The 18244-nt window shown below is 47.7% G+C and overlaps 1 protein-coding gene across 1 annotated transcript; it reads right to left on the bottom strand.

Annotated features, from left to right (window-relative positions):
* Positions 1 to 535: 535 nt before the first annotated feature.
* On the bottom strand, positions 536 to 12716 carry LOC128409456 (DLA class I histocompatibility antigen, A9/A9 alpha chain-like). Its single transcript, XM_053379965.1, has 7 exons — positions 12339 to 12716; positions 8784 to 9059; positions 6409 to 6672; positions 3622 to 3906; positions 2798 to 2872; positions 1910 to 1939; positions 536 to 582 (listed from the first exon to the last, which is right to left on the bottom strand). The coding sequence occupies exons 1-6, from the start codon at positions 12418 to 12420 to the stop codon at positions 1920 to 1922; spliced, it is 1002 nt and encodes a 333-aa protein (XP_053235940.1). The 5' UTR covers positions 12421 to 12716; the 3' UTR covers positions 536 to 582; positions 1910 to 1919.
* Between the last annotated feature and the right edge of the window lie 5528 nt (positions 12717 to 18244).

Here is an 18244-nt window from a genome sequence, read left to right as displayed (position 1 = left end):
CGCAGCTTCGCGCCGGGATCCGGAGGGTGGCGCAGAGCTGCAGGAAGCCCTGGAGCTCAGGCAGTTCTGCGCCACCCTCCGGAGCCCCGCGTGGCTTCGCGCCGGGATCCGGGGGGTGGTGCGGAGCTGCAAGAAGCCCTGGAGCTCAGGCAGTTCTGCGCCACCCTCCGGAGCCCCGCGCGGCTTCGCGCCGGGATCCGGAGGGTGGCGCAGAGCTGCAGGAAGCCCGGGAAAGCCTGCATTCGCCCATAGGACGCACACACATTTCCCCTTCATTTTTTGGGGGGGGAAGTGCGTCCTATAGGGCGAAAAATACGGTATTTTTCAACTTGCTGGCTTGATACAATCCTTTAAACAGGTTCCTCCATCTGGTGTCCTGAGGCCCATCCTGGAATTCTCCAATTGAGCTTCTTAGGATTTTCAGCTTGTGTCTCTTCCTTGAACAGCCCCGTACTGTCCACACAAGGCTCTCTCTTATTCGCTGTCCTGCCATTGGGCAGGCAAAATAGCTCCTCATGAGTAGGGCGATCTACCCATGTCAGAGAGGTTCCTCTGTTTCTGCTGCTCTTCCAGGCCACATACCTGTTTCAGAAAAAAACACAGGAGGGTGTCAGGTTAACTGAGCACAGTGAAGCTGGCAAGGGATGGGGGCATCTGAATAACAGTCAGAACATCTAGTCCAACCCAACTCCCCTTGCAGAGGACTCCATCCCTGGGCATGATCAAGACGCACGTGAAATGTACAGGAAGCAAAGATTAAAAGGACACCTTCTGGGCAAAAGTATCCAAGTGAGGCTTGTTATGGACGGGGGTCGGGTGGGAGTGGGGTGGCTACCCAACCAACACATCAGAAGCGTTGGCCTCCTGAGCTTTGCTCCAGAGCAAAGGAGCTCCCTTTGCTGCATAGCATGACATGCAATTACATACATACCACTGGTTTCTACACATTTCCCTCCATTAGACAACCTAAAGGTAAAGGACCCCTGGACGGTTAAGTCCAGTCAAAGGCGACTATGGCGTGTGGTGCTCATCTCTCTTTGAGGGTGAGGGAGTCGGCGTTTGTCCACAGACAGCTTTCTGGGTCATGTGGCCAGCATGACTAAACCGCTTCTGGCACAACGGGACACCGTGACGGAAACCAGAGTGCACAGAAACACTGTTTACCTTCCCACCGCAGTGGTACCTATTTATCTACTTGCACTGGCATGCTTTCGAACTGCTAGGTTGGCAGGAGCAGGGACCGAGCAACAGGAGCTCACTCCGTTGCAGGATACCGGCACACACGCACAGTGAAAATGATGCTGGACCCAATCCTTCTAAATCATCAGAGGTCGATGGATGGATCCAACAGCAACTCCATCCTGTCCCGTGCAGACTGGATAAACATTGCTTAAAGCTGCTGAAGACTCACACTGCCTTCATCTCTCCCTGTTGGCCTCACTGGCTGAGGCCAAAAGCATTTGGAGGGCACCAGGTTGGGGAAGCCAGCAGTAGGGCATTGGCATGAGCAGGCCTGAGCCAAATACATTGCAGAGGAAGGTGAGTTTTGGAGAAGGCAGTCGAAGGAAATAAGGGAGGTGGTCCTATGCAGGTGTGTGCGACGGCAGTTTCAGACATACAGGCCAGCAGAAGGTCTGTTTTCACTGCTTCTGGTGAAGGACAGAATACTGTGAATTGCCCCTCTCTCAATTTTCCCTTAACGTAAGCTTCTGTTTTCTGGGAGTATGGGAGGTTTAAATGCCGTTACCTTTCCGTTAGAGTATTTTATTTTCTGTCTCCAGTTTTACAGGGACCTTGTGCTGTTTCAAGTTCACACAGGCCCTGAACAAATCCTCCCTTATGCCCGTCTCCCACCCTAGGCCTGTTCCATGCCAGAGGAAAAACTCGCAAAGAGGGACATCTCACTTACTTGGCACAGCTTAGTGTCTTTGCCACATCTCTGCAGAGAGAGAATCAAATTATGAGTTTCACTTGCCACAAGGGAGGGCACACAGCCAAGGCTTGCAAAGCCCAAAAGTCACAGAAATCCCCTACATTTTAAGTGGCCAAATGAAAAGGAACAACGAGAAAAGTTTTCTTTCATAAGTAAAGAGCTTAACTGTGAACAGTTGTGAGACCTAGTCAAACAAGTGGGTTATAGATTCTGAAGCCTCTAGTCATTTTACTCATGACAACGATTCTTCAGGACGGAAAGGGATGAAACAGAGATTGTCCAGTCTCACCCTTTCCTGTGGAGAAGGACCTGGGGAAAGATCCTGGCAGACACCCCAGGAACCTGTCATTAGTAAAGGTAGGAAGTCTTCCAGATTCCAAGCACTACCTGATTTCCTCAAACATGACCCTTGCTGCCTCTGACCCTTCCTTCCGGAAAAGTGCCACCACAACCACACTAAGAGGACGCACTGCCCTCCACTGTCCTGAGAAAACCCTTCAATCAAAATTTTATTTTATTTTATTATTTGGTCGATCTACTGCCTGGGGCGGCCCTACCCTCTTATCTGCCCCTTAGAGCTGGCGCATCATGTGCAGGGCTGTGCCTTGGTGGTGGCAGATTCTCTCCTCCTTGCCTGCTCTCCAGCAGCCACAATGAGCTGCCCGAGGAAGGAGGCTGGCAGCGGCAACCACGGAGAGGCTATGGGATGCTCCCTCGACTAATCCTCCTAGCAAAGCATAATGGCAGCAGCACCGGCAGGGAAAATTGGGACATTCTGCGATCCTATCAGAAGCCGGTGTGGCTTTCGTAATTCTGGGACTGTCCTCGGTAAATCGGGAAACTTGGAGGGTACGTGGTACTTACTGATGCCCACGGAGATGCCGACAACAAGGACTACAGCCCCCACAATGCATAGAATTAGAAGCCAGCTGTCAAACGCTGAAGGTTGAAGAGAAGAAAAGAGAGAAATGACTGACGGAGAACCCAGAACAAAAATTTCCTCTTACGGGGGAGGCCACAGGAGGACCTGGGAGCTCGTGAAATTCAGAGGGATTCGGGGAGGTAACCAGTACGTTTCTGAGCACAATTCAAAGTGTTGGTGTTGACCTTTAAAGCCCTAAACAGCCTTGGCCCAATATACCTGAAGGAGCATCTCCACCCCCATCGTTCAGCCCGGACACTGAGGTCCAGCACCAAGGGCCTTCTGGCGGTTCCCTCGCTGAGAGAAGCGAGGTTACAGGAAACCAGACAGAGGGCCTTCTCGGTAGTGGCGCCCACCCTGTGGAACACCCTCCCATCAGATGTCAAGGAACAAAGCAACTATCTGACTTTTAGAAGACAGCTGAAGGCAGCCCTGTTTAGGGAAGTTTTTAATGTTTGATGCTTTATCACATTTTAAATATTCTGTTGGGAGCCACCCAGAGTGACTGGGGAAACCCAGCCAGATGGATGGGATATAAATAATAAATTATTATCATCATCATCATCTAAGAAAGAGCCCCCCTCCATCTCATCACCTCTCAAGGCTTGCACGAGACCTCAATCATCTCAGCAAATAGGAAACGTTTGTCTCCAATTGGAGGTTGTCAATATCAGCTGTGATGCTGCCAGCTCCCTGGTGCTGTCCCTCTTCCTTCCCTAGGTGAAAATTCACCTCCCATAAGCCTTTGCTCCCTGCTGCCTCTCACCAGGCTCCTGCCAGGCCACATCCAGGTGTTTGGGGAGGGCTTCGTGCTCCACGTGGCACTGGAAATGTTTCCTCTCCTTGGGGCTGGTTTTAATACTGAGCACGGCATGGTAGGTCCCGTCCGAATTGGGGGCGGCAACTCTGCGGAAGGTATCCTGCACCCAGGCCTCTCCGTTTTTCCTCCAATAGGCATTGATCTCCTTCGGGTAGAAGCCGTAAACTCGGCAGACGAGGGTGGCCGGGCCTTTGGAGTCCTCCTTACTTGTCACCTTCACGACGGGAGGCTCTGGGGAAATGACAGAGGCCTCCTCAGAGGCAAGCAGGCCGTGTCCTCCTCTGATGTCCCCACACTCCTGTCAAGCTGGCAAAAATTAATCCCTCCCTTTTCCCTTTATGTTGGAAGGGTTGTGGAAAACTTGGTTCATTTATTCACATTTGGCGGAAATGCCCCCATGTTAAATAAATTTGGAATAGGGTATTCCCCATTATATCTGCAATTACAGATCCTCCAAATCCTGCCCCAGCCCTATTATCTTTGGACATGGACATGGACATGGACATGGACAGTGCAAGCTCCTTACTGACCACAGCATGAATGGAAGAAACGGTCTGAAATACCCCTGAAGATATCAGAAAATATATGGGATACGGCAGTGTCCAAGCGTCTCACCAGAAATGTTTGATGGTTCTTGTATTTGACTAAGAATGTGTGGAATATTAATATAAAATTTACAGCATGTTATGGTCTAAGAGAAAATGATATGAAAATGATGTATCGATGTTATCTAACAATAAGTTGGCAAAAATGTATAAATCTAAATTAAATAAGTGTTGGAAATGTAAAGGATGAGCAAGTAAATGGATTTAAACAATAGGACAGGATGTATAGTTTAGTTATTATCCTCCCTCATGTGAGTGAGATCAGCAGAGTACCATCCTTTGCCAATTTAAACTTAGAAGCTAAGATAAGGTTGCTTTAACCTTCTAGAAACAATAATCCAGGATGCTTTCAGGCAGAGTGGATTTTCCTGGTACAGTGGTACCTTGGTTCTCCAATGGCTTAGTAGTTGAACAACACGGAACCCGAATGCTCCAAACCCGGAAGTTTCCGGTTTGCAAACTTTTTCCAGAAGCCGAACGTGCTCCGTTTTGAGTGTTACACTTCTGATTTGAGTGCCACACTTACATTTTGAATGTTATGCTAAGGTCTGTCTGTTTTTGCAATTTATTTTGTGTTTTTTTGGTGGCTTTTTTGTTTGGTTTTTGTGACTGTGTGGAACCCAGTTCAGCTACTGGTTGATTGATTGATTGATTGATTGATTGATTGTGTGACTGCAGTACATTGTTTATTGCTTTCATTTTATGGATCAATGGTCTAATTACATAATAAAATTCATGTTAAATTGCTGCTTTAGGGGTTGTTTTTAAAAGTCTGGAACGAATTAATCCATTTTGCATTACTTTCTGTGGGAAAGTGTGCCTTGGTTTTGGAACACTTTGGTTTTGGAACAGACTTCTGGAACGGATTAAGTTTGAGAACCAGGGTACCACTGTATTATCCCTCTTCTCCCCCACTTAAAAGCAATCATACACACATTGATTTGTGAAGAAATAAAAGTAGTGTTTACTTACATAATCTGGGTCTCGAAGCAGCAATTACAGTAGCAAAATGAAGCAAAATGAAGACAGGTTTATAACTACTATCTAAGCTACAAAAGTACAAAATCTAACTATGAAATGGTGTCTGAGCATGTGTATGTGGTTGCAGTTTATTGCCAAGGCACAGAAAGTAAGTGATCTGAGTTTTTTCTCTAACCAATTTTACAGGAAAGCTCTGAACCTCAGCCCGTTCATATCTGGCCAAACATGAATCATTGGGTGACTGCAATAATGTTCCACATTACAAAAGGCCTCAACTCCTTGGAATGGAGGCCACATAAGAGTTAACCAGCAGGTCCAGCAAGAATTTCAGGAAGACATGAAGCCATAAAATACATTGTTAGTGTTTTTATGACTTTCCATAGGGCCGAGGCTTTTATTTAATGGCGGGGTGGTGCAAATAATTGCATAATTCAATTGGATAATTCAAAGGCGTGGCAGTCTGCACATGTTCTGATATATCCAGCCTGAAGGTTCTCAACATTAAGAAGAGAGATTTATACCCTTTCAAGCAGAAAATTTGGTCAGGTCTGTCTCCACTATGCTTGAGTTCTTTATTTATTTCATTTTTAAAAAAATCATTTTTATTTGATTTTACAAATATAAAATTATAAGAATCCAGATGTGTATCCATGTATAGAGATTACTCTGAATCTCAAGATCTCCCCCCATCCCCTCCATAGGTCCTATTGTCAACATTTACAACTGCATATTTTTCTATAATCTATATTTTATAGAATTTGTTACATGACAAGTGAGATTCCTGCTAATGTTTTCATCTGCTTGCAACAGTCTGCTAAATAAATTATATTCTCTCCCCACTCCCCATTTAAGTTTTTGTCCTCTTGGTTCCTGAGATTCTTTATTTATTTCAAAAGATCGGGATAAATATTCTAGAAGTGTGTCCTCTCCGCCACCCCCAGGCTGCTGCTGCTGTTGTTATTATTATTATTATTATTATTATTATTATTATTATTATTAGGCAGCTCTTGGCTCCCATCAGCTTTGCAGTGCGGTCTAAGATGGGTTTATGCTGGGTAGAATATGAAGGAATTTCAGCACACACACACCCAACTCAACACAAGTCTTGTTCCCATCTCCCTGCACCTGCCCTCACACAAACACCCACCTGTCCTCAGCAGAGCCTCCTTCCCGTAGTCCAGGTATCTCCGCAGCCACGCAATGCAGTCCTCCTTTCCCACGTAAGCCATCACAGAGACAGTCTGGTTTCCAGTCTGGCTCACTTGGGCTCCTCTCTCGACTGCCATCCAGGAGAGAGACTCCAGGTCAAGGTCGGGGTAGACCGTCCCATCGTAGGCTTCCTGCTCATACGCTCCTTGGCGCCCCTCTTGGCTCAGCTCGCAGCCGTACCTGACCTGCCAGGTATGCAGGCCTGGGAGAAGGGGCGAGAGGTCAGTGGGACAGGGGAGAGAGATTGGGGGACCGGAGCAGGTGAAACCCCCACAAACCCACAGAAGAGGTTTGGCAAAGATATTATTATTATTATTATTATTATTATTATTATTATTATTATTATTATATTTTTAAAAATAATTCATTCATTACATACATCTCAAATTCTTAACATTTACTATATATTCCTCCCTCCCTCTCCTTGGGCTTCTGGTTTGTTTCTATTTTCACCCACTTTGCTATCTCTTAACAGAAAAAGTTATTAATAACATAGCATCAAACCTAAAAACATAAAAATAAAAGTAAATACACCATCATATTTCACTAAACATTTTCTGATGCTGATAATGTGAATGTTTATTTAAATCCAAGATTTGATTATTTTTAACCTCGGGAAAAAGAGGCAGACTGGATAGCTCAGTCGGTAGAGCGCGAGACTCTTAATCTGAAGGGTTGTGGGTTCAAATCCCACGGTGGGAGAAAGATCCCTGCGTTGCAGGGGGTTGGACTAGAAGACCCTCAGGGTCCCTTCCAACTATGATTCTAGGAGTCTAAGTCCAGCTCCGAGGGCCTTCTGGCAGTTTCCTCACTGAGAGAAGTGAGGTTACAGGGAACCTGGCAGAGGGCCTTCTCGGTGGTGGCTCCCACCCATCAACGGCTGACTCTCAGCTCCTGGGGCTACACAACTCCCTCCCACCCTGCTGTTGGTTCCTCTAGCTAAGCATCATCAGCACCAAGTTTTTACTTGCAGTTGCTTTCAGGCAGGAATCTCTCTCATCCCTACTTGGAGATGCTGAGGATTGAAAACATTTTTCCCCCATGGAAAGCAACGAACATTTTCTGTTTACCTCCAAGTTTAACGTCACTCAAGTTCTGACAGTGCAATCCTATGTACAGTGGTACCTCTGGATGCGAACGGGATCTGTTCCAGGGCCCCGTTCGCATCCTGAAGCGAACGCAACCTGTGTCTGCGCGTGTGTGGGTTGCGATTCGCCGCTTCCGTTACTTCCGAGTCGCTCAACCTGAAGCATATTTAACCTGAGGTATGACTGTACTTGTCCATGCAGAAGCAAGTCCCTTTGATTTCAGTGGGATTTACAGGCAAGTGTAAATAGGGGCTTCCCCTGCATGCAAAGACAGGCCCCGGTGGATCGAGCAGATGAGACCAAGTGTGGTAAAGGTAAAGGGACCCCTGACCGTTAGGTCCAGTCGCGGACGACTCTGGGGTTGCAGCGCTCATCTCACTTTATTGGCTGAGGGAGCCGCTGTACAGCTTCTGGGTCATGTGGCCAGCATGACTAAGCCGCTTCTGGCGAACCAGAGCAGCGCACGGAAACTGTGTTTACCTTCCCGCTGGAGCGGTACCTATTTATCTACTTGCACTTTGACGTTCTTTCGAACTGCTAGGTGGGCAGGAGCAGGGACCGAGCAACGGGAGCTCATCCTGTCGCGGGGATTCGAACTGCCAACCTTCTGACGGCAAGTCCTAGGCTCTGTGGTTTAACTCACAGCGCCACCCGCATCCCTGACCAAGTGTGGGGCCAACCGTAAATAAGGCAGTTTCTGCACATGTCGCAGAGAGAAGTGAGGGGCAGATGGGGCTCGTCCACCAGGGAAGGGAGACCATCGAGGAGAAGGAAAACTCTGTTTCTAAACCTCTACTGACTTCAGGAGAAGAAAAGGCTCTCAGGAGCAAACTCTACATAAATCCAGAGTGAAGTCCCGAGGATGGTTGGATGGCGCCTTGTACGCCTCCTTCGGGCAACTCCTGCAGCTCAGTTGGTACCAAACGTTTTGCTCTGCTTTCCTTTGGAGCACGTCGGCGAGGCCGAGAGGGGGGTCTTTTTGTCTGAGCAGCACAGGACCTCCAGACACACTGCCCAGGCTTGCACCCCAGGGAGGTCACTTGGGTGCTGCTAAGGTTACAGTCAAACTGCTTGGTGCATGGAGGGAGAAGGAGCTTCTGTGCAGAACAGAGCTCCTCCTTCCTTTTCTCCCAGTTGTTGTCGTCCCCCTGCTCCCCATTTCCTGACCAGGGGAGGGATAAATATTGGGGAGGGGGACTCGCTGCCCCTTGCAGCACCCACTCACCTGTGCTCTGCTTGTGGTCACGCTGCACACTCTCCAGAACGACTCGGAAGACTTCCTCAGCGTCCCGAAAGATCTGGGTCATATTGTCCCAGTAATGGGGGTAGTCCTGCCCCACCTTCTGGACCCAGGGCACCTGAGGAAGGGCTCTTTTCCTGTCACTGTCGTACTGAATGAAGATGTGGTCATCAACGGACCCCTGAGCGGTGAACTGGGGAAGCCCCTGGCCAGGCTCAGACACCCTCGTGTAGAAATAGCGCAAGGAGTGCGAGGAGGAGCCTGGAAAGGAAGACAGAGAGGGGCAGAATTAGGGCTCCAGTAGAATCATAAAATGAAGGTATCTCTGAGGGCAATTTAGTCCAACCCCTGGCAATGCAGGAAGCTCAGCTAAAGATTTCTAAGTATTTAGGAAGGATGTTGACAAGCTAGAACATGCGCAGAGTGGGGGAATGATCAGGGATGCAGGAGAGGATATATTGTTTGATTATAGCCTTTCCAACTTGTGTAAAAAAGTTCACAATTTAGCAGAGAAACATTCCCCCTTTTAAACTCACGGCGGATGCGTTTGCTCAGGCTTGCTAAAGCCTCTATAATAACCGTTCTGGTATTTTCCCGTTATTCCCTCATAAAAGATAAGACACAACACAGTCTTCTATAAAAGTATAAAAAGAGTTTACTCGCTCACATTATGTTCACAATCGGATCCCAGAAGGCAAACTTAGCTTAGAAAAGTAACATGCACCTGGAGACTATCCCATAAGGAGACAGTCCCTTTGTCTTCTCTTGGCTGGAGGCCAAGAGAGCATCTTTGGCTAAGCAGATGCTGCTTCTTCAACAAAAGTAGTCAGAGAGAGAAAGATGGCTGCCCTGCCCTGTGCTTTTGTCGTTACCTGCTCAGGTGAGGCCACGCCCACCTCTAGTCACATGCAGAGGAAGTCTGTCCCAGCCCAGAAGGAAACAGGAAGCTTACCTGCTGGCTGGATAAGCATTCCTCCCCATGTGTAAACATGTTCACTCTAGGAATGTTGTACTTGACTGCTCTTGTGTTTCACATCCCACACAGAGGAGGGCAACTAAGATGATCAAGGGTCTAGAAGCCAAGCCTTATGAGGAATGGTTGAAGGAGCTGAGTAGCCTGGAAAAGAGGAGACTGAGAGGAGATAGGAGATCCATCTTCAAATATCTCAAGGGCTGTCCCATGGAAGATGGAGCGTGCTTGTTTTCTCCAGCTCTGGAGCGTAGGACTCAAACCAATGGCTTCAAGTTTCAATAAAGGAGATTCTGACTAAATATCAGGAAGAACTTTCTGACAGTAAGAGCTGTCTGACAGTGGGACAGTCTCCCTCGGGAGCTGGTGGACTCTCTTTCCTTGGAGGTTTTTAAGCGGAGGTTGGAGGGCCTTCTGTCATGGGTGCTCTAGTTGAGATTCCTGCATTGCAGTGAGTTGGACTAAATGACCTTTGGGGTCCCTTCCAACTCTAAGATTCTATGATTCTATGATCCATGAATCTTTGTCCAACATGGAGCTCAAACCCTGAACTATCAATGCTGTCACTCTTTGCTGACTTGAAGAAATGCAGTATTTTAGCCATAATTCACGTGTGGGCCTGTGTATGTTCCTTGCAGTTCCATGCACTCTCTAATAAAAAATATCACCGTGAACAGCACACATGCAAGAAAATTGGCACAATCACATCAAAAGTAAAAAAACAACCCAAATGTCAGTTGAGTCCAATGACCATCGGATTAAAGAGCAGTTCTTTTGTACTTTATTTTGATGGCCATAGCGCTTTGCAAGTTGCTTTGGGTCCCTTCTCTGGGGGAAAAAGAATCTAAAAAGGTAATGAATAATATTAGAGAAGTTAGCACTGCAATGCTGGGCAATGCCTTTTATTCAGCCGTCTGTTTTCTGCACATTTTGCTTTACCACCAACTAAAATGTCACAAAATAGTGACAAACTTTCTAGTCCTCTTTGTTTGCCCCAAACGGATATTGCGCAAGGACAAACATAAAGCAGAAGTTTTCAGCTCGGTGTTGTCGCTGATAAGCTCAGCTTGAAGATTGTGGTACAGGGGAAGGTTCGACATTTCCTGTTTTTTATTCTGCCGATCTGCTGTTTTCCCTTCAAATTAAGAGCCAAACTACACCTAATGTCGCTGTACCAGGTGGGTGCAGTTGTGGTTGTTATCAAGACTGCAACACGCCGGGGCAGAGGACACAGGGAGGGGAGGTTTAAAACACAACTTTAAAATCCGTTTTTAAAACTACAACTTGCATTGTTCCCCCCACCCCCCGCCCAATGTTGGAGCCTATCCAACTAACCCTGGAAATTGAAACTTACCAAAGAGGAAAGAGAGTCTTGTGACACCTGAAAAATTAAGAAGCTTTTTTTATGCCACAAGCTTCAAGAAATAGCATTTAATGTAGGAGGTGAAGAAACTGTTTTCCTGAGCGGTTTGTGTTTGTGTGTTCACACATGGAGGTGTTTTTTAGGGGGGTAAATAGTGAGGCCAGAGGTAAAAGAGATGCAGAAATGTACCTGTTACCACAACCGTTTCGCCCACCAGGAAGCCAATTAATACACAGACACCAATAAATGCAACCCAGCCGTGCAATTGAATCCTTGCATATCGTGAAAAGTCAACATGCACCTGCGTTCCTGCCTGAATTCCTTTGGGCGTCCTCCGCAGAGCCCAGCCAGATCTGGGACATCAAAAAGCGCCTGGCACCGTCATCTTTCAATGCCAGGCAAAAACTTATCTCTTCCGCCAGACAGCTTTACAAATTAGGGTGATGTCGCTGGATGTTATTTGTATTTTGCGGCCAAAACAATATTGTATTTTCTCGCTGCTGTTTGGCTGGAATTTATCCTACGGCCTTTGTTAACTTTTTCATTCATCCAACTTAATGTTATGGTTGTTGTTTTTAAAATGGTGTAAGTTGCTTACGAAGACGATGGCCACTGGCAAATAGAAGGGGAAGAAATGGAGGCAGTGAGAGATTTAACTTTCTTGGGCTCCATGATCACTGCAGATGGTGACAGCAGCCACAAAATTAAAAGACGCCTGCTTCTTGGGAGGAAAGCAATGACAAACCTAGACAGCATCTTAAAAAGCAGACAAAGGTCCGTATAGTTAAAGCTATGGTTTTCCCAGTAGTGATGTATGGAAGTGAGAGCTGGACCATAAAGAAGGCTGATCGCCGAAGAATTGATGCTTTTGAATTATGGTGCTGGAGGAGACTCTTGAGAGTCCCTTGGACTGCAAGAAGATCAAACCTCTCCATTCTTAAGGAAATTAGCCCTGAGTGCTCACTAAAAGGACAGAACCTGAAGCTGAGGCTCCAATACTTTGGCCACCTCAAGAGAAGAGAAGACTCCCTGGAAAAGACCCTGATGTTGGGAAAGATGGAGGGCACAAGGAGAAGGGGACGACAGAGGACGAGATGGTGGGACGGTGTGCGGACAAACACACACACACACACACACACACACACACGTGTACTTGGTGCCAATTCTGTTCCCGGGTCGACATTTAACCCCCGAAGAAGCCGCTCACCTGCGCAGCCCCCCAGCAGGAAGGAAGCAGATCCCAGCAGCAGCAGCGGCAGCCGCCAGACGGGCCACCTGCGCAGACCCATCAGCAGCTTCGCGTTGCACAATCCTCTCTAAGAAGCCCGGGGAACTCGCGGCCACTAGAATCCGGGCAAGAACCGGGACATCTCAGGCTGCATGGGTGTCTCCCTGGGGGATACCTGCGTGCTCGCGCGCTCTGCTATTTCTTAGCAGTTCCTATTTACAACTTTACCTCCGTCTGTGACGCTTTTCTGCCTCCTGCTGGCTACTTCCCGGGTCGAAAATGCAAGCCGGTGATTTCTAAGAAACCACCCCTGAGGAAGTCACGGGGCGCGTGTAAGAGCAGGGACGTAAATAAACACACACACAGAGAGAGAGAGAGAGAGAGAGAGAGAGAGAGAGAGAGAGAGAGAGAAGGACGTCCTGAAATTCTTGCAATCTTGCCGTTTCTTGCAGACGGATACGAAACAGTTAAGAAAATGCTATTTTAATTAGAAAAATAAAGCTTGGCAAATTCTGGAGCCCCACTGTAGCGCTCACACACAGTCCCCGGTCGTTCCACGGACTCTTGCCCCTGTGCCGCCACGTCTATTCTCTTCCACTGCCACCAACCAGGTTTTCCCAGTAATATATTCAGACTCAGTCAGGTTGTAACGTATGAACAAAGATTCCAGTTTATTGTGAACGTAAACAAGTTTTAAATACTTTGAAACACAATACAGAGGTACCTCGGGTTAAGAACTTAATTCGTTCCGGAGGTCTGTACTTAACCTAAACAAAAAAAAAAATTCCTTCCAGTAGCACCTTAAAGACCAACTAAGTTAGTTCTTGGTATGAGCTTTCGTGTGCATGCACACTTCTTCAGATACACTGAAACAGAAGTTGCCAGATCCTTCTATATAGTGAGAAGGTGGGGAGGGGTATTACTCAGAAGGGTGGTGGGAATGGGTGATTGGCAGATAGCTGTGATGAGCCTGTTGACGACTCTTAACGACTGCAATAGGTCTTACAGGAAAAAGCAAGGGGTGAGAAGGTGAAAATGGCTTTGTCATGTATAATGAGATAAGAATCCAATGTCTTTGTTCAGACCAGGTCTCTCCATTTTTCACCTTCTCACCCCTTGCTTTTTCCTGTAAGACCTATTGCAGTCGTTAAGAGTCGTCAACAGGCTCATCACAGCTATCTCCCAGAAGCGTATGTAACCTGAAGCGTATGTAACCCGAGGTACCACTGTAATCCAATTCCCTCTCTCCAATTCCCTCTCTCCAATTCCCTCTCTCTGTCTCTAACCCACTCTGACCCCTATGCCCCCACCCACAAGAAACCAACCGAACTAACGGTCTCTCTGTTTCCAACTGTCTTCCCCAACTGTTTAAAAAGAGGTAGGCTCCGCCTCTGGGCTTTGCTATTGGTCTCCCTATTAATCCTTCTCTGCCCCTGTACAGACATTTTCAAAAGGACGGGCAAACGCCACACCCATTCATCCCACTCGAGGGGGATCAGAGCTATAAAGAGACAGACACAAAACAGTCTGTTTCCATCACTGAAATGACCTGGGAAGCCTTTGCAGCATAGAAAAAGCCACGGATCAAGGATCTCAGTCACCCAGGTGAGTAAACTGGTCACTTTTGTGACACTAGGTGGGCGCATTGCCATTCCATCAGATGCATGGAACGTAAACCACTTCGAGTTTTTTGTTTTTTAATCAAGTGATGTACGTATACATGTTGTGAAATAACTAAATATATGAATAAATAGAACAGCACACTCGGGCTTTCTCTTGGCAAAATGGAAAGGGGCTGGTTTCGACCAGGAGGGAAACAGAACTTCCTGGGACTCCTAGCTTTCCTCTTTTTTCTTTTCTTTTTTTAAAAGCATCAAGTTACCAGTCCTTAAGGGATGCAGGTGGCGCTGTGGGTTAAACCGCAGAGCCTAGGGCTTGCCGATCAGAAGGTCGGCAGTTCGAATCCCCGCGACGGGGTGAGCTCCCGTTGCTCGGTCCCTGTTCCTGCCAACCTAGCAGTTTGAAAGCACGTCAAAGTGCAAGTAGATAAATAGGTACCGCTCCGGCGGGAAGATAAATGGCGTTTCCGTGCACTGCTCTGGTTCGCCAGAAGCGGCTTAGTCATGCTGGCCACATGACCCGGAAGCTGTACGCCAGCTCCCTCGGCCAATAAAGCAAGATAAGCGCCGCAACCCCAGAGTCGTCTGTGACTGGACCTAACGGTCAGCGGTCAGCGGGTGTCTGTGAAATGTCCTGGAGGGGAATTTGCACGGATAATTACCCTCATTCATCTTTGTTTTTCCTTCCTCTACTATCCTTCATCTACGAGCTGCCTCCATTAAGGCAGAGCAGAACTGAAGTACTGGTGTTTCTGCTCTAAGACAGTTTCTAAGAACAATAAGCTTGCTGTCCGCTATCAGCAGCAGGTAGGACAGCAAAAAGAGTCTATGCCAATTAGGAACGCAGGTGAGCTGCCCGGTTCCTTCAGGGTAGCTGGAAGGTGGATCATAATAATATTTTATTATTTATACCCTGCCCATCTGGCTGGGCTTCCCCAGCCACTCTGGGCAGCTTCCAACAAAATATTAAAATACAATAATGCATCGAACATTAAAAGTTTCCCTAAACAGGGCTGCCTCCAGATGTCTTCTAAAAGTCTGGTAGTTGTTCTTCTCTTTAGCATCTGGTGGGAGGGCGTTCCACAGGCCAGGTGCCACTACCAAGAAGGCCCTCTGCCTGGCTCCCTGTAACTTGGCTTCTCACAGCGAGGGAACTGCCAGAAGGCCCTCGGCGCTGGAGCTCAGTGTCCGGGCAGAACGATGGGGGTGGAGATGCTCCTTCAGGTATACTGGACCGAGGCCGTTTAGGGTTTTAAAGGTCAGCACTGTGCCCCACAAGAAAGGCACAACACAGTGTCCTCCTCTGCAGACGTCATGCCACTCTGCTTACACAGAACATGTATCTGATACCCAAGAGGTACAACTCAGGAGCGCCATACCTGACTGTTATGCCATAGTTGAGTGTTATAATTCAGAGGTGGCAAGACTCTGAATCCATCCCCTCACGTACACAGCTGACTTTGGCCTGCTAAGTCTGCAGAAGGATATCCCCACCGCCAAACTGCAAGATGCATCAGCAATCGCTTAGGCCACAAAATGTGTCCACAGTTGCAACAACAAGGCCAGTTATGCCAAGCATGGCCTAAACTCGAGATAAGGTTCAGTGGATTTCCATTTCCGCTGCTTGCCATGGCAGTCGCTTTCCCATGATCAGAAAAGGCGCCGACCTAGAGGAGGGGGGCAACTGGGGCTGCGGTGACCCCCAAAGCCCCCTGAGACAATTCGGAGGGAATTGAGAACTCGCTGCTGGAGCAAGAAGGCTCCGAAACAGGAGGGAAGGAAATGGCACTGGGTCTTAAAGCAGAGTTGCCATATATCCGGGGAAACCCGAACATGTACTCTTTTGGGGGCCAACATGCCCATCCAGGTGGATTTTTTCATTTTAAAGGAAATGTCCGGGTTTGGAGTTTTTAATGGGGGGGGCATATGCAAGCATGGGAGGGCGCTGTGCCCTAGAAGCAGACTCGCCACAGCAGAGAGGCCATCGGAGCAAAGATCAGGAAAGAGCTGGGGTCCTGCCTCCGCTCAGGCTGGCAGTAGCTCGAGCTGTCCTCTTTTTTGCTCAAGATATGCAACCCTCTCTTGAAGCTCTCTGTCGACAAGCCAGCCTCCGTATCTGCCTTGGCAGGTCCAGATCCCCTTTTCATTTCGGCTAATTAGGGCTAAGTTAAAGCCCTCTTTGGAAAAGATGTGGGGAATAAGCTGCTGAGAAATTTGGCTGTTGGAGTCAAGGTTAGTGGTGAAATTAATTCCTGTCGTAGAGGAGAATCAGAAGAGGAGACGGGTAGCTGTCTATGTTTCTATGGTTCTGGTCTCTGTTCTGCCCTCATTATCCTGCACATTTTTTATTTTTTTTAACCAATTTTATTAGAGTTTATAAAGAGAAATACAAAACTTAATACCAAAACTCTTTTTTTAGCCAACGTTAATCTAAGTTTTCATCTATTATTTATTTGTTGAATTAATATACCGCCCTAAACCCAGAGGTCTCAGGGCAGTTCAATGAAATAAATGAAATGAAATGAAAACATAGAGGAAAAGTAAAAGTAAAGAAAGAGGGGGGGAAAGAAAAAACTAAGAAGAAACAGAAAAGAGCTTCAAAGAGACAATGGGAAAGATAAATTATAGAAATTAAAATGCTTCCGATATGTCCAATCAATATAAACAATAATCACTTCTGCATGTTCTTGAACAGGAAAGGGAGCTTTTCTCAGCCGGAGAGGGAGATCCCTGGGATTTTTCTGCAGTCTCTTGATCCCCCTCCTTTGCTTCAGCCTCAGAGTCTGAACTGCTCTCTGTCCCTGGCTCTCTCTGCTCACTAAACCCTGTTGCCCCTTCAGCATCCGACACACACTTCCCACACTTCTCCCTCTGACCTCTCCTTGGTGTTCCATCACCAATCCCCAGGCTCTTCTGGGGTTTGCCTTGGGGGTTCCCTGGCTGGGGGCTCCCACCACTCCTGGGAGCCAGCGTTGTGTAGTGGCTAAGAGTGGTGGACTCGTAATCTGGTGAACCGGGTTCGCTTCCCCGCTCCTCCACATGCAGCTGCTGGGTGACCTTGGGCTAGTCACACTTCTCTGAAGTCTCTCAGCCCCACTCACCTCACAGAGTGTTTGTTGTGGGGAAGGAAGGGAAAGGAGATTGTTAGCCGCTTTGAGACTCCTTAAAGGGAGTGAAAGGTGGGATATCAAGTCCAAACCTCCTCCTCCTCCTCCTCCCTCTTCTTCTTCCTCTTCCTTCTCTTCTTCTTCTTCTTCTTCTTCTCTTTGTCCAGCCGTTCCCTGACATCTTTCACCTCCCGCTCGCTGCTAGGGATCTACATCCACGCACCACAGCTTTGAACCAGTACACCATTCAATTCCTCAACTGGAAACATCAGGAGGCTGCAAATCCTAGACTCATCAAGTTGGAAGGGACCCGAGGGTCATCTAGTCCAACCCCCTCCAATGCAGAAATCTTTTGCCCAACTTGGGACTCAAACCCACAACCCTGAGATTCAGAGTTTCATGCTCTACCTTTGCCGGGAAATTAAAGTCTCCATTTCGGGGGGGGGGGTCAGGAAGCTTGTGGAAGTGCTGTGACGTGCCCCTTGGGTGGCATGGCAGCTGTGACCCTTGCAGTGCAGGGGCTCAGCTGCAAATCATGAACCTGCACAATAAGCTTCGTTCTCCAAATGGACTGCAGGGCCATCTCGCAGTAGCTGCATGGAAGATGCGGGCAGCCACCAGAGGAGCAGCGTTCAAATCTTGCTGGGTGCATTTCGCAGCAGGCAACCAGCCTTTTGCCAGCAAGCAGAGATGTCTGGTTGCCATGGGCAAGAGCCCTCTCCTTCCACAGCCGCCACGGGGTGCAAACACCCAGCGTCCCAGAAGAGGCGCATTTGCACTCCCTGCCAGAGGGTGCAACTCTCCCCTTGCTGCTTCGAAGGAAGGAGCCCTTTCCACCAAGCAAAGGGGTTTTCACGTTAGGTATAATTGGTTTAACTCACACTGAAATGGGAATGCCTGTGTGTTGGTGAAAAGGTTTAACAGAGATTTTCCATGGGGTTATATTAAAAGCAAGAAAAGTCATCTCTGAGTTTTAACCAGTTGACAAATGAACTGGTTGTTGTTCTCAAGGAGGTAAGAGGTGAGTGTATAACCTTAGATCACATGTGAGGTTATCATATTGCAAATCTGCTAACTTGGAAGGGTGATGGCTCTTTCTCTGTTCTCAAACTCCATGGAGTAACAACTTCCCTTCATTGGGGTTTTTTTAAAGCAGAGG

Source organism: Podarcis raffonei, chromosome 2 (genome assembly GCF_027172205.1).
Source record: "Podarcis raffonei isolate rPodRaf1 chromosome 2, rPodRaf1.pri, whole genome shotgun sequence".
Classification (NCBI taxonomy): Eukaryota; Metazoa; Chordata; class Lepidosauria; order Squamata; family Lacertidae; genus Podarcis; species Podarcis raffonei.
Note: the sequence above shows the minus strand (reverse complement) of the source record. Positions and strands in the feature narration are given on the sequence as shown.

Coding starts and splice junctions, on each gene's coding strand:
- LOC128409456 (XM_053379965.1), bottom strand. CDS start 12,420: ATGGGTCTGCGCAGGTGGCCCGTCTGGCGGCTGCCGCTGCTGCTGCTG. Junction 6,673..8,783: donor TGACCACAAGCAGAGCACAG/GTGAGTGGGTGC, acceptor CCCTTCTCCCAG/GCCTGCATACCTGGCAGGTC. Junction 2,873..3,621: donor TGTGGCCTGGCAGGAGCCTG/GTGAGAGGCAGC, acceptor TTCAACCTTCAG/CGTTTGACAGCTGGCTTCTA.